This window comes from Amia ocellicauda, chromosome 1, assembly GCF_036373705.1.
Source record: "Amia ocellicauda isolate fAmiCal2 chromosome 1, fAmiCal2.hap1, whole genome shotgun sequence".
Lineage (NCBI taxonomy): Eukaryota > Metazoa > Chordata > Actinopteri > Amiiformes > Amiidae > Amia > Amia ocellicauda.
Genome location: NC_089850.1, coordinates 16,745,170 through 16,760,801, shown reverse-complemented (window position 1 = coordinate 16,760,801; position 15,632 = coordinate 16,745,170). Strand labels below are relative to the sequence as shown.

Sequence of the window (15,632 nt, the reverse complement as noted above, 5' to 3'; positions counted from 1 at the left end):
TCTGGGGAAACACTGCCTTTAAATTCTGTGGGTGTATAGGTGCTACCAATATGTACTGTCTACCGATATGGTCTATCTTTTGATTTTATATGCTGTCTTCGGTTGACACCATATAAATCTAAATGAGGAAGGACAGAGGTGTCAGGTGTCCCGCATTTACACATTAATATTAGACCAATTACAAAACAGATGATGGTGTATTCGAAGGTACAACGGGCTGTCGTTTATCAGTTGTTTATGTCACAGTCATGCTTGAATAATATGGCCTTAATTAGCTATGGGTCCAATTTCAGATCTCTTATATTTCACGGAGCTATTATAGGATAGGATGCATGAAGAAGAAAAAAAAAGGATCTCAATTGTGGTCTTTTTAACAGTTGATTGGCAGCTTTGTCTGAGAGGAGCAGTCAGTGGGGCTGCCAGTCATTTACTACATGATAATGAGGCTGTCATCATATTCAAATGGCCCCGTGACAACCCACTTTGTAAGCATGACGTCCACTGCATGGTTTCTGCCAGAAACGGGGGTGAAAAGAAGACTTCTGAAGATAAAGCAGGGAGTGTTGCCTTTTTTTTTCTTTTGTGTGCACGCGTGTGTTTTTTTCTCTCCACACACTGAACTACAAGCTGTTTTTCCTACTCTATCAGATGGAGATTCGTCTCTTCCTTTTTTGTCACTGCCGTCCGACGCCCCCTTTCATGAGACGCTTGTGAGACTGAGGGCATCCAGGCTCTGAGAGGCAGGGGAGTTAACAAGGTGACTGAACAGCAGTATACCACCTCACAGCTTCACAACCCAGAAATACCGATTGTAAAAGACGTGTAATGTAAGAAAACGGACGAAAATGCCTTTGTGTCCAGGATGGCACCCCAGTAAGGTTACTTGAAGGGTAATTAACACAATTAAACTCTCCATTCTGTGGGGTCTTTCATTTATCTAGTTGTATTCAAGAATATAAGCAAGATCTGAAAATGTTTAGAGTTGAGTATCACAAACAGCTTGGCCAATTTGTCATCTTAGTGGACATCATTATGTTCCTATCCCTCAAATAATAAGAGCTTCAACAAAATAAAATGTTTGTCTGTCACCAAAAAAAGAAAAAAGAAAAAGAAATGGAACCATGACAGCAATTAAAGAGAAATACTTTTTCTAATTCTAAACTAGGACACAATATACCCCCATCCCTTGACCCCCAGTAGTTACTTTAAACATCACTACAACTCATTTATTTTACAAAACGACAAAAAAGAAAAAATACAAGTCCGGAAAGTTAAGTTTTGACGGACCAAAAACACAATCCATTTTGCAGCTCTTGTCGCCGAGCTTTTTATTCTCCTCGGCTTCAAATGAATACAGGCATTGCATAATCCAGCGGGCAAGAGCTTGTGACAGCGGGATGATTTATGCTCCTAGTCAGAGGAATTGGAGGGAGGGAGAGAGACAGAAAGAACGACCGTGCTGGGGACAGCGTGAGAGAGAGCGAGGTGGAGGTGAGACAGCTGCTCTCTGCGGGCCTCTCTTGGCAGTCAAACTCCGGCCTGTCTCCTATGAATCCTCATCACTATGTGTTTAGATATAAACACGGCAGGTAAAAGACACGGCAAAGAAAATCAATAAATTAACTATACATATATATATATATATATAGACGCGCACATATGTATATACGTATGCATTGTTTTGTTTCGAGTAAAGTCTGAAATTTTTAATGCCAGTGTATGTAAATCGTGAAAAACATAAAACCGGAATTTCTTAATATGTTTTGTATATTATATTACATCCTATATGCAAGTACACTACGACCACTGGAAAAAAAAAAAAGCAATAAGAGTTACGCATAAGATGTTTCAGGGCACTGCAGAATTTTGCGGGGCATTTTTTGGTTTATTTTCAGAAAAAAGAAAGGAATCCAAATTTGAAAGAACAACAAAAAGAACAAAAATGGCATCCAAGCACCATGGTTTTCACACTTGGCCATCTCAAATGTTAAGAGGGATTGGGCTGTTAAAGCAGGCTTTGTAGGTTTGGATGGGGAATATTCTGTCGGTTCAAGTGATCCTAAGCTCTTAGCAAAGACTCTTAGTGAGTCGGTGGGAGTGTGGGTCCGTCTGAGAAACCGAGGGGGGAAACTCACACTGCGACTGCACTCCGGCAGGCTCTCGCTCTGCTCCCAGAGGGCCCGTCCAACTTTAGAAGCCATTGCTGTCTGAATCGAAATTCCTCCCTTCATTAGACCGTGAGTTCTACAGAGCCTCAATAATTGGGCCGATTTAATTGCCTAGTTCAGGAATTAGGTGCTACGTATTCACGAATGCAGCCCAATGCCAACCTGACAGCTGCTTTTGCTGCCCCTTCTTCCATCCCCAATAAAAAAACTGCAACACAATTAGGCATGTATTATATACATGACATAGTCTAGTTTTCGTGAGCACCACAGTAGGAGTGTAGGAGGAGGGGAGGATTGGGGAGAAAGGGAAGAAATGAAACAATCTTATAAAAAAAGGGTGAACTATTGTCATAACTGACACACATTCACTGCCACTGCGCTGCGCCTTCATTTGTATTTCTCTCAGATGGAGAGATACTGGGGGAGAGAAGAAAGCTGGTCTGATACTTTGGGCTCTTCCGAGCTTTGTGTTTGCAATATGATAAGGTCACTGTGCTTAACTTTCACGATCTGTCTAATACCTCTGTAGCGTTAATCATTAGATGCTAAAATATACTCAAAAATAGAACGGTAATGATGAAATATTAAGAACAATAAGAATAACAAATCAGATGTCCATGCCAACTTTACATTTAATTTGCTGAACCCTAAAAAAGACACCTAAATATTAATTTTGTCTTAATCTATTGGATGTTACAATGTATTGATTGATTTAATTTTACTAGGAAAATCTTAACTTAAGTCTTAACCACATGGAGTCCAGGAATGAAATAAATAAATAAAAACATACACACCAGCCTTAAAATTAATTACCACATAAATTAGAGTGAGTTAATATATTACGATTAGGAAAATTACAAAATACTGTTGAAATTCTTTAGGCCTTATTTCCCCACAGCTAATTAGGAAAAATGAATATCATCTGTTTTACAGTGAATATAAAACAACATGATCTGACAAAATAGCAAAAGGCCATTTTTATTGCCGCAATTTATTTATTTCAGTTATTCAGACTGTTAGGCTTTTGAATATAGGAAATAAACATGAACAAATTAATAGAATGAATGATACATTTGCTTTTGAAATGGTACTTTTCACTTTTTACATTGCACAGCGATATTAAAACTTAAATCATAACTATTTATGTAGCTGTAGCTGCAAAAGTGTGGCACTGGGTTACACTGCCAGACAACAGTCACTGCATAGTCAAAAACACTAATGTGGAAACAGTTTGCGGAGTTAAAGCCCCACTTTCTATCAACCCTTTGGAGTGACTGTTATAGGAGGGAAAAGATCTCATTCGTATTTGAGTTTCTGGTCACAGACTTGAGTCTGAAATCCCTGTGTCAATCATAACCCTGACAAAAGAACATTAAAAACTACATTCCTGGAGCGATATCATCTGTCTGTGCTAAAGACATGAGGGATGGGGAAAGTGCCACGCCATCATCCGTTTCCTAACAAATACATGAAAGAAATATCTCTATCCTAGCCACCCCAAAATACAGCATAAATCATACAGCCCTATCATACATAGGGTCTGATAATACATTAAACCTAAATGTTTTTTGTTTTGATTGTTTTGTTTCTGTAATAGTGGCACAACCTTACAAACATCTTGATTGTGTTATTTGCTTTTCTATTTTTAATAATTTTACAATGACTGGATGTTATTCAGATACTACCTGTAAATGGTATATTAGCCCATCCAATCCTATTTTTTCCTATTATTATTTTAGGAATTAAAGCGTTTTGCTGCAGGATACCAGTTACCTAGGACTGCAAGACACTGCCTCTTGTTTCTAGTGAGACCCTAGCTGAATCTAATTTTACAGCTGGGTGGGCTGAGGTACAAGGATGTGAAGCGACTTGCCCTTGGGGTCAGGCAGTGAACCAGTGGCTGAATTAGGATTGGAAAGCACAATTTCTTCGCTGCTCAGTGCGCACCTCCGACCATTTTGGCTTGCCACCGGGCACAAAACTAGATTTGCGGCCCTGAACCTAAAATCTCTGCAGAGTGCACTACGCTGCGAGCAAAACTCCAGTTCTTCGCCACAAAGCCGTCGTTAAGGAGCACGGAGTCATTGCCGTTTGAAGGGATAAACGGACAGCTACTTTAAAAGGATTTAAGCCAGTTGGTTAGCAATCGAGCCACGGCTTCATTACAAGCCGTGATGGTTGTGGCGCTGAGAGATTTATCGCGAGGGAGGGGAGTGTTCTGAGCGCTGCTCCCCACGCTCCGCGGCAGGCAGGCCTCCGATGCGAGTTGTGATATCATTCTGTATTAATTCTGTGGGATCCCTGCAGGGAAACCCCAGAGCGGTGTCAGTTAAGCTGTGGCGGGGTCGGGGGGGGGTTGTGGCGAGAGGATTCCTGTTTCATCTCTGGATTACAGAACGGTTTTCCCACCGGCAGCAGGCGAGATTTGAGTCTGATCTAGCCTCACAGCAAATCACCTCACCGCAGCCCCCTGTGTCCCAGCCAGCACTGACCACCCCCCACTTTGTGGCAATACATTGTCACAAACTGACAACCTACATTAACGGCCTTGATAGCAAACCAATCAACCAGCAATTAACACGCTCTGACAACACTAATAAGAATCCAGTTTACCATTGTTTTTTTCTATAGGTATAGATGCTTTTCTTTTCTTTAAGGTTTGTTCATATACTGGAGGTCGAGAATGACATTGCTGAATCTAAAGTAAATGAACTGATGAAGGAAAAAAGAAAAAACAAGAGAAGACCCTTGTATGTTCGAGCACGGGAACTTAAACAACACTACAACGTACACATTTGATTTAACGGCCAAGGGAAAGCAAAGCATCGCTGCTTGCCTATACGCGTGTGTGCTCCCTTTTGTGTGTGAGTGTTACAAAATAAGAAAATTGATGAATCAATTTACAAAATGACCCTTATTCATATGTAGAGCGGGACCTCTGTATTAAATTCAAGCACTTTACAACAAATGGCAGTGCCATTTTGATATATGTGTGTATGGGTGGCTAGCAGCAAGAACAAAAGGCTGCTATTTGTCTGGGAGCTCATGGGAAAAGATGCCATATCAAACACCGCACAACATCCTTCAGACCTTTCTCAAACCGACCCCCCTCTTATCAATTACATACCTGTCATGGTAAACTGGTGCATAGGCAAATGCTACAGCACGAGAACAGCCGAAATCCAGCTCGTTTAGCTGACAGTCTTTACTGGGTTTCAATGCAGTTTGGAGAAGCAGTGATGAAACACCGCTATTCTGACTTTGTGACAGAAGCAACGTTACTGATGGTGTAATGACATCATGTGAAATAAGCTAATATTGCGCACACACACACACACACACACACAAACACACACACACGTATATAGTGTATCAATTCTAAACTTGACCACTGACATTTTTTATTTTTTTGTGTGATTGAATCTGACTGTGGAAGTCTGTGTTGTGCAGGCTAGCCTAAGGCCAGGTAGTGTTTGATACGGTAGAATCTGCCTGAAATAGATTTTAAAAAGGAAAGCAAGAGCATGTGGAAAATACGTCTGGGTCGGGAAAGCAGTCTTGGAAGATGAACTTCTGCACCATCAGTAATGCTGCTTCTGTTGTTGCACCCCTCACGCTTGAGGTCTGGGGTCAGGAGGATTTCCAAACATGTCTCTGTTCACCTCCTGCTTTCAAGCACTGGGAAAGCCCCGGAAAGCTCCAGCTAACAAGCCAATACAGAAGCTAACTCCCCAGACTGGTGAACGCCCATCCCGAGTGGGGTTCGGAGGAGCAGGTCTCCGAGCGTGAGCGCTTTTGAGGTTCAAGATGCACTATTGAAGAATTACAGCTATAATAAAACAAGCAAGACTCTGGGACGGGTTCAGGATAACAAGAGATCTGCATTGAGACTGTACTGCCGACATCCACAATCACCTGATATTCAAACACAAAAAACTAAATTTCAGTCTGTATATCCGCTTTTTTCTCTTCAGTGTAGGACTAATGTGTAACAGCCTGAACTTCCCTGGGTTAGAAACCAAAGGAGTTGCGCGGTGCGATGAGCGGGTTCACTTGTCTATGAAAGACTTGGCAATCGATTTTAACCTTGACTTTCTTCCTCCGTGTTCCCCCCTCAAGGTACAGTTCTGGGGTGGGCTGGGGATTGAAGGGGTTATTAAATAAAAAAACAATTTCTCTTACCTTCCCTCATCATGCCGACTGTTAGACACTTCATGAAGCGGCAGGCTTGACAAGACTTGCGTCTGCGCTTTGTGATTTCACATTCATTGGTTGCTGGGCAGCTATACTCGATGTTTCCTGTGGCAAGGCATGTAGAGAGAAGGAACATAAAGTGTTTAATAGCTGCCAAGGAACACTGACCATAAGTAAGAAGCTTGTCGGTGGCAGGGAAGTTCGTAAGCATGGGGGGAAGTGATTAACTGAGCTGGTGTGTTATGAAATGTATCACAGGAAATACCTTATTTAGTTGTTCCTAATATTTAAACTGAGGTTGTGTATGTTGCATGTTAGTGTCTGCAAAAGTTATGTAGGTCGCTTTATAAAGGCACCCGCTAAATGACATCATTAAAACACTAATGATACTAGTTTCACACACGATGAAAGCAGTGTGGATTTTTAGAAAGGTGCCGATTACGATCTCTTTGCTTATATATTCGTCTCACCTCCAGCTCAATCCCATTACGGCAAGGCTGATTTTACTCCTGATTTCGTGGATCCTTCTCAAGTGAATACTTGGACTAAGGTGTGACTGCACAGCTCTGATTAAAAGTAATATTACCACGAGGGATATGAGTCTCACTGTTTGGGTTTTCAGTTTTGGCTAAATTTCTTTCTGCTGGAATTCCTGTCAGCGAAAACTGTGAATCTTAGGGGAAAATGAAAACTGAAACCTGTCCAACTAGTAAGTACAGACTTTATCTGCCTCCCTTTGTAAACGTTTCAGTAGTTAAGGTACAAAAGCAGATCTAATCATGTGTGAATGCCTTTTTGAATGAACTACCTAAGTGACATTTTTCGCTATAGTAGGAAGTAAACTTCCAATCCACCTTTTCTTAGAATACTATTTTCTTGTAAAAAACCTACAAAAACTTAATGAGTTCTAGCCTTTGCACATCCTAAATGTTTTACAATCGTCGTGTACAGTTCACAACTCCAGAGGAAAACTTTCTTCCAAACAGATGACCTTTCGGCCTATGAATCCTTCCCGTTTTCCAGATCTCAGGGAGGTTGTGTGATGTGAACAGATGTCAACTCGGGAATTAAGACTGGAAAAGCTTACGGTTTATTAACTAGTGACTGAACCCCCTGTTGGCAGCTGGAAAAGGCCTGACAGAACCAGCAGACCGGTAGAGGGAAGTCACGCTAGTTCTTAGCTGTGTATATTATGCAACACGGATGTTATGTCATATTACACCAAGAAATGATAAGCAGACTGATGTTTTCTTATGTTGTCTACTGAACGCATTCACTCTGTGGGGGAGAAAACCGGGTTCACCCCACATTAATCCCTTGTAGGCTGATGTACATTAGGATCTTGATGTAAATGCCTTTTTTGTTTATAGTACTCAAGAGAAATAAGAGGGAGGCGGGGAGGGGGAGCTGGGTTGACACTCAAGGCGCATAAATTGTCTTTGGAAAGGAGATGGGGTGTAATTGTAACACTGATATTTCATGTTTGCAGCTCTCCTGGTTTGTAAGAGGCCCTCTGAAAGGCACGCCGGCTCATGCAATTAACACAGAGTCCGTCTGGGACCTTGACGCTGATGAAATATTTCAGAGTTAATCAGACTTTGTAAACACTGATTTATATTGACTTCTCTTCTGTGAACTGATGTTTCCTCATTAAAAAGCAGATTAGTGAGAATGCTTGGAGACTAAATGCTCAAGACCGCTAATTCAACAGGAAACAGTATTTAAACTATGCATGTCCATTAAACAGGGTCCAATATTCATTAACAAGGTAATCTCGAGAAGCCATTAAATTCTCAATATTGTAAAGGCCTAATGTCTCTGTGTGGTCGAAAATACATTTTGAAGTGCCACGTAAGATGCTGAGGTTTGGAGGCAGGGAGCTTTATCCAGGGGGAAATAATCAAGAGCACAAATGATCCTTTATGAATGTAATACGGCATGAAGAAAAACGAACCACAGCAGAAATAAGACTGTGTTTGTGTGTCGACTAGAGAAACTAAAACAGACATGATGGCACGATATATATATATGGACCTCAGTAACAATATAATTGACAATATGACTCTAACCAGCCTTTTCATGTAGGCAAGGGATGTCAGCTTTGCACGTGTGTTACTTTTAAACATAATATGTATGTCCACTTGTATATACGCCTCTCTCTTTAAATACATACATGTTACATGGAACAGACTAAGAGTTTTCATGGAATTCTACTGCTGTTCCATTTTTTTTCCCTTCTCTCTTTTTAATGCACGGCTATGACTGACTAAATTGGGTAATGATAGATTCAGGTGATGTGCAGAGTCAGGTGTCACTGGAAGCATGCCATGGCTGTTGCCTGCCAAACCCTCAAACCAGCTCTTTCGAAATGACACTGACATCTGCAGCTCTGTGGTCTACTTTTAAACACCGGGGATCTGCGAGAGGAGCTGAGGAGCAGTCCGGCCGACGACAATCAATCCCACCCAACGACACGTCGCTTCCTGTCTTTGGTACCATTCCGGCCATGGCCATTAAGACCGGAATATGCTCGATATATTGTTGTTTTTATTTGAATTTTTAAGGTGAAAGGAAACATGAATTTGTGACTGACTATCGAGCTACTGACTCAGAGAATGTTTTTAAAGATGTGACATACAGATAGTTGAGAAAAATAAACAAAATATTGGAGCTGATTTTTTTTAGCGGTGGTGACATACAGAGCCTATCAGATTGGGCTCCGCCTTATGTCAATATATATACGATTTTGATTGGGGCAGCTGTTCCCTCGCCCTCATTCTGAACTGGGCTTTGCTACCTTGGTAAGCCTACAGGTAACAACCACCCCTTGGGAAACATGCAGGAGACTTTGATGAGGAAGTCGTGCGGTTGTCTAACAGGAACTTGCCTTTTTTTGAGGAATAGCTTGAGAAATGAGGAGGCTTTATGTATCTGATGCTCGATCGGATTAAAGAGCTTGCCAAATTCATGTGGTGGGTCTGAAGAGATAAGTGTCTCCTGCAGCGATTGGGTGCCTGTTAGATGGGTGCATATGTTGGCACAGTGTGCTCGTGCAAACACCCCCCCCAGCCCCCTGCCACATATAAGAGAGTTGGCCAAACAGAAACACTAAGGCACCAGAGAATCAAACCCAACCTTGGATCGTCCGCTTGAAGAATGCCTTGCAGGCCTCGCAGGATGCCACTCCGTAATGGTAGCCCGACGCGATGTCCCCACACACCAGGCACAGCCGTTTGGGCATGGAGTTGAGCATATACTCGCATTTGATCTGGGAGTCCTCCGTGATGGTGCTGGAGCAGTCCTCGTAACGCTTGGAGGTGGTGCCGTTGGGCCCCAGGCCGCCCGCGGGGCCGTACAGCGTGGGCGAGTCCAGCCCGTTCTGGTGCCCGTTCATAGTGGAGCTATAGCTGCCACTGGCATCAGAGGAGCCACCGGGGCTGTGGTGGTTGATGCTGTCTGTGAGGGAGGCAGGGCTGGAGGGTTCTGTCTTGATGTATGAGGGGCAACTCGAGTCAATGTGCCGGTCCTTGCTTGACATTCTGCAGAGGAGCCTGTCGATGAGAGAGGGCGGGAGAGGTTGTGAGTGATAATCATCATTACGATGAAAATAAAATAAATAAAAAAACATTGAAGGGATTTCTGTTAATTACCTGTTTTATAGAAAATAAATATATAAAAGTAAATGGGAAGTTTACATTCTATTTTACACTGAAAAACACCATACATGGTCCTTCTTTATTGTGTATGCTTTCATTTTATTTAAATGCTATTGTTTATAAGCTATTCACATTGAATTTACACTTGACACACTGTGTTTTGATTGATTGTGTTTGACTAGTAAACTCGCAGGGTAAGGGTTACCACAATAATAATAATTTTGATTATAATTTGATTATTGTGAACAACTTTTATTTCCAACATTCGTATTTTTATTGGTATGTCATCTTTAGCTATTGTGTATCTTTTTGTCTCATTTTCAATCTCTTCCAAAATAAAATAAATTGAAAATGAATATAAGCTTTGACTCCAGTAATCCAGTTTAAAAAAAGGGCTGACACACAGGAAGCACTGTGACTCCACACTTGTCTCATGAAGATTTGTTTTTAGCCTCTTCAATCATCTGACTGAGATCAACTCTGAAACACAGCGTTCCTTCACTCGGGGCCCTAAGGCCTAGCACTTTCGGTGATACAATGCCATCACGCTTGGCCCAGAATGTCACCATAAACCCCACAGAAATTAGATTAGAAAGCCAGCAGTATCTGTCGCTTGTGCTCCAATAACAGAGCGGTTCAGACTATGAAGTGATCTGCAAAAGGACAGACGCAATCAAGACAAGCGAATTCCTAATTTACAGATTTGAACCCCCCACACCCCCTCCATGTTAACAACAGGTTTTAGTTTTTATATAGGCCTATACACACACTTTGCAAGAAGAACAGATCGAAAATGGATTATGGAAGCTATTGAATGGATCCCAAGAGATGAAAAAAGACATAGAAGACGACCACATAAAATATGAGATGAAATCATACACTTTGCAGGCGTGACACGGAAAAAAGAAGCTGTAGTTCGAAGCAAGTGGAAACATATTGGGGAGGCCTTCATCCAGCAGTGGATCAGTATAGGCTGATGGTGATGATGATGATGATTTATATATCTATATACAGTGAGGGAAAAAAGTATTTGATCCCCTGCTGATTTTGTACGTTTGCCCACTGACAAAGAAATGATCAGTCAATAATTTTAATGGTAGGTTTATTTTAACAGTGAAAGAAAGAATAACAGCAAAAAAATCCTGAAAAACGCATTTCAAAAAAGTTATAAATTGATTTGCATGTTAATGAGGGAAATAAGTATTTGATCCCCTATCAATCAGCAAGATTTCTGGCTCCCAGGTGTCTTTTATACAGGTAACGAGCTGAGATTAGGAGCATTCTCTTAAAGGGAGTGCTCCTAATCTCAGCTCGTTACCTGTATAAAAGACACCTGTCCACAGAAGCAATCAATCAATCAGATTCCAAACTCTCCACCATGGCCAAGACCAAAGAGCTGTCCAAGGATGTCAGGGACAAGATTGTAGACCTACACAAGGCTGGAATGGGCTACAAGACCATCGCCAAGCAGCTTGGTGAGAAGGTGACAACAGTTGGTGCGATTATTCGCAAATGGAAGAAACACAAAATAACTGTCAGTCTCCCTCAGTCTGGGTTTCCATGCAAGATCGTGGAGTTTCAATGATCATGAGAACGGTGAGGAATCAGCCCAGAACTACACGGGAGGATCTTGTTAATGATCTCAAGGCAGCTGGGACCATAGTCACCAAGAAAACAATTGGTAACACACTACGCCGTGAAGGACTGAAATCCTGCAGCGCCTGCAAGGCCCCCCTGTTCAAGAAAGCACATGTACAGGCCCGTCTGAAGTTTGCCAATGAACATCTGAATGATTCAGAGGAGAACTGGGTGAAAGTGTTGTGGTCAGATGAGACCAAAATCGAGCTCTTTGGCATCAACTCAACTCGCCGTGTTTGGAGGAGGAGGAATGACCCCAAGAACACCATCCCCACCATCAAATATGGAGGTGGAAACATTATGCTTTGGGGGTGTTTTTCTGCTAAGGGGACAGGACAACTGCACCGCATCAAAGGGACAATGGACAGGGCCATGTACCATCAAATCTTGGGTGAGAACCTCCTTCCCTCAGCCAGGGCATTGAAAATGGGTCGTGGATGGGTATTCCAGCATGACAATGACCCAAAACACACAGCCAAGGCAACAAAGGAGTGGCTCAAGAAGAAGCACATTAAGGTCCTGGAGTGGCCTAGCCAGTCTCCAGACCTTAATCCCATAGAAAATCTGTGGAGGGAGCTGAAGGTTCGAGTTGCCAAATGTCAGCCTCAAAACCTTAATGACTTGGAGAGGATGTGCAAAGAGGAGTGGGACAAAATCCCTCCTGAGATGTGTGCAAACCTGGTGGCCAACTACAAGAAACGTCTGACCTCTGTGATTGCCAACAAGGGTTTTGCCACCAAGTACTAAGTCGAAGGGGTCAAATACTTATTTCCCTCATTAACATGCAAATCAATGTATAACTTTTTTGAAATGCGTTTTTCTGGATTTTTTTGTTGTTATTCTGTCTCTCACTGTTAAAATACACCTACCATTAAAATTATAGACTGATCATTTCTTTGTCAGTGGGCAAACGTACAAAATCAGCAGGGGATCAAATACATTTTTCCCTCACTGTATATAGTAAGAGGGTGTGCCACAAGGACAGACCTCAATTGTACCGGTCTGGGAGGCCTAAATACAATTTTCTGTCCAGTGGCAGAAAATACAAGATATCTTTAAGGCTGCTGGAAATCGAAAGCAAGCAAAAAAAAAAAAAAAAAGCCAAGGTACCAATCATCATTCATTCGCTAGTCAATATCGACTTGTTCTACATGAAAGTAATCAGCATTAGGGCACAGAGGAGCTTTATCATGCACCTCGACAGCCAGTAAACAAAAACTTCAGAGGCACCAACACAAATCGGAGGGCCTCCCATGGCTAACAAAGGAAGCCCCCGTATTCCCGTGGGGAGTCTTTAAAGAAAGCCCCCAACCAGTCAGAAATATCTGAAATGGATCTCTCTTGGCCTATCTTTGCCAGCCTACTGCCTCCCCCCTCCACCCTCATTTGAGCACATCCCTGGGAGCTACCAGTATTAATGAGCACTGTAATTAATAGATATCTTTCCCCTGTCTCAAAAGAAGCTTGCAGGCCAAAGTGAAGGGATTAAACTTCTCCCAAGTCAACAGTCCAGTAGGCCTTTGCATTCACTTACAGACATCTCCTCTCCCCCTCGCCCCCGGGGCAACCACCCCACATTCTCCAATCTGTCAAACGCCCTGTTTAAAATAATAAAAACTATAAAAAATAAGTGACGTAAAATAGGTAGGGTATAGTGAATGTGAATGAGAGAACAAATAACGATGGCAGCTCCAGAGACCACACAAAGGGCTTTTAATTAAGGAAACCCGCTCTAAACGACAGCTCTAAAAATCCAGTCAGCTTGTAAAAAGGCAAATTCTTCTGGGGACAATAAAAAATGGCTGCGGCGGCTGCGGCATTGAGAGGTTAGATGAAGCTCTAGCAGAATGCAAACGTCTTATGGTTTGAAAAAGAAAGGTAGAGAAATAAAACCGTTGACATTAATATCTCAGAGCAAGGGAATGTCTGGCGGCTGAAATTCTGTGGCAATGTTTTGCACCCACCATTCAAATCGGCATCCATTGCCTTCAAATATAGAATACATCTTTGAATGAACGCCCTCAAATATTAACCTTTTCCCCTGCTGATCGGGGCAGATAACTAGCCACATGACAAGACATGGAGAGGAAGAACGAATGTTTCCATATGTCAAACAAATGAAAGTGTAAACAGCATTAATCTTTTACGAAATTCACATGGTTGCTGACTTGCTGTAACCAGTTCAGGAATCTGAGATTAAGTAAAACAAATACAAAAGGCATCTTGAATACACAGTTTTTTACTTCTTCATGTTTCGCTATTACACAAATCCACCAATGCCTTCTGTTTAATTAACAGATTGCCCTAGTTTGCCCAGAAATAAGTAATACGGATCACATGATTGGTCTGATTGGTATCCGGATTAACAACCGCGTTTTGTGAACAAAATCAACAATTTTTTCATGCTCAATTTTCTGTGACCTTTTTCTACAGTTAAGACACTACCACCTATAAGGTTACTAGGTCAGTTGGGGACTCTATTCTTTGTATATATGTGGGACCAATTCTGTCAGCTGGTTTCAAGCTTGTTTATAGTATTGTACCAATTCAATTTTAGAAACATCAATACGTTATAATCTTCCCCCATGTAAGAATTGTGTTCTCTGCTCCTTTAAACCTGCCGTAGCAATTACAAAGGTATGGATTAGGTGCAGGCCTCAATTGTTTCTTGGTTTTGAAAACATGTCAAGCATTTAGTGTCTCTCTAGCTAATGGAGGAGGAACAAATAAATATGTTCAATGACTAATTAGAGTCGGGTGCTTTCAACTCACAGGAATCATGCAGAAATGCAATAAATGAGGGGGCTGTCATTGCAATGATATTTGGAAGGATGGGGGGGTGAAGGCAAACAGTCTCCAATCCGGAAAATTAGTTCCAGCTATCCCTCCTCTGCCCCCACACTTTGTAACATTTGCTGTAATTATTTTGTCTTCTGCCTGGACTAACTGTCCCCAGCCAGGGAGGTGCAGGAATGTAGATCAATGATTTGGAGAATGAGAATGGCCTAACATAAGGATACACTGCTGACACCAATTCGGCCCAACTGCTGGTAAGCACAGAAAGGAAACAACAAAACCGAAAAACAAGCAGTCGCAAAATAAATATTTTCTAAGATCATCACAGCTGTGACCGTTCAGCGGTGAGGCGCACAGCTTTGAACTCTGGTGAAGCAAACACCACGATACACACACCCTACCATGTACCTCTGGGTCACACTGCTGGTGTAGGAAAGGAGGGGTTTTAGCACATCTCTTTTTCGTTGTATGCATCTCTATTAAATAATTGCTGTGTGTAACAGTCCAGGAACAAATACACTGACTGCAGCCAGATGTTTCTCATGTTTTCAGCCAAACAGCAATCGATTTATGCAAAGCTCTGCTTACCCGTCACATGATACAATGCACTTCCATGGCTTTGGAGGGTTGAGGATATCTAGAGTGAATACTGAATACATCTACGCAGCCAATACATATGTACATACATGCATGCATACATACATGAATATCCTGAAAGGTCATGCATAACACTAATCTGGAAGTAACTGCAAAAATGATTGAGGACATCTTTAAGAGGAAAACAAATGCAAAGCCCTGCTGAGAAAAACCTCAAAAGAATATTACAGGCACAGCAGATTTGCGGCGAATTCCTAGTTAATAAACGGACACAAAGACGTATTGAGGTACATCACAGTGGTCAAATTTCGATTAGCTTAGATTTGATTTTCACTACCTGGCACGTTGTCAGTCAGATCCGCTTCGCACAGCCGCGCAATTCACAAAACGTAGAGGAATCTGCTCTCTAAACCATAAGGGGTCACTCTTTGCCAGTCAAAGCAGATCTACTAACTTGTAAGAAAACAGTTTCACGTAAAACGGATAACGCAAGTAGCAGAGACTGGGAAATGTTTTCAACATTTGGCTCCGTTTACAATGCTACCTTTCATTTAGTCTATTGAAGACATTATGGTCTATAACT

At 41.9% G+C, this 15,632-nt stretch overlaps 1 protein-coding gene across 6 annotated transcripts in view; it reads right to left on the bottom strand.

Moving 5' to 3' along the window:
• Positions 1-15,632, bottom strand: part of esrrga (estrogen-related receptor gamma a) — a 201,252-nt gene that overhangs the window by 48,507 nt on the left and 137,113 nt on the right. For all 6 annotated transcript variants that reach the window (XM_066696949.1, XM_066697017.1, XM_066697081.1 and 3 more), the window contains exons 2-3: positions 9,498-9,913; positions 6,351-6,467 (exon numbers count right to left, since the gene is read on the bottom strand). In XM_066696949.1, the coding sequence (XP_066553046.1) occupies positions 6,351-6,467; positions 9,498-9,900 (520 nt within the window). In that variant the 5' untranslated portion in view covers positions 9,901-9,913. The remainder of the gene's footprint in view (positions 1-6,350; positions 6,468-9,497; positions 9,914-15,632) is intronic.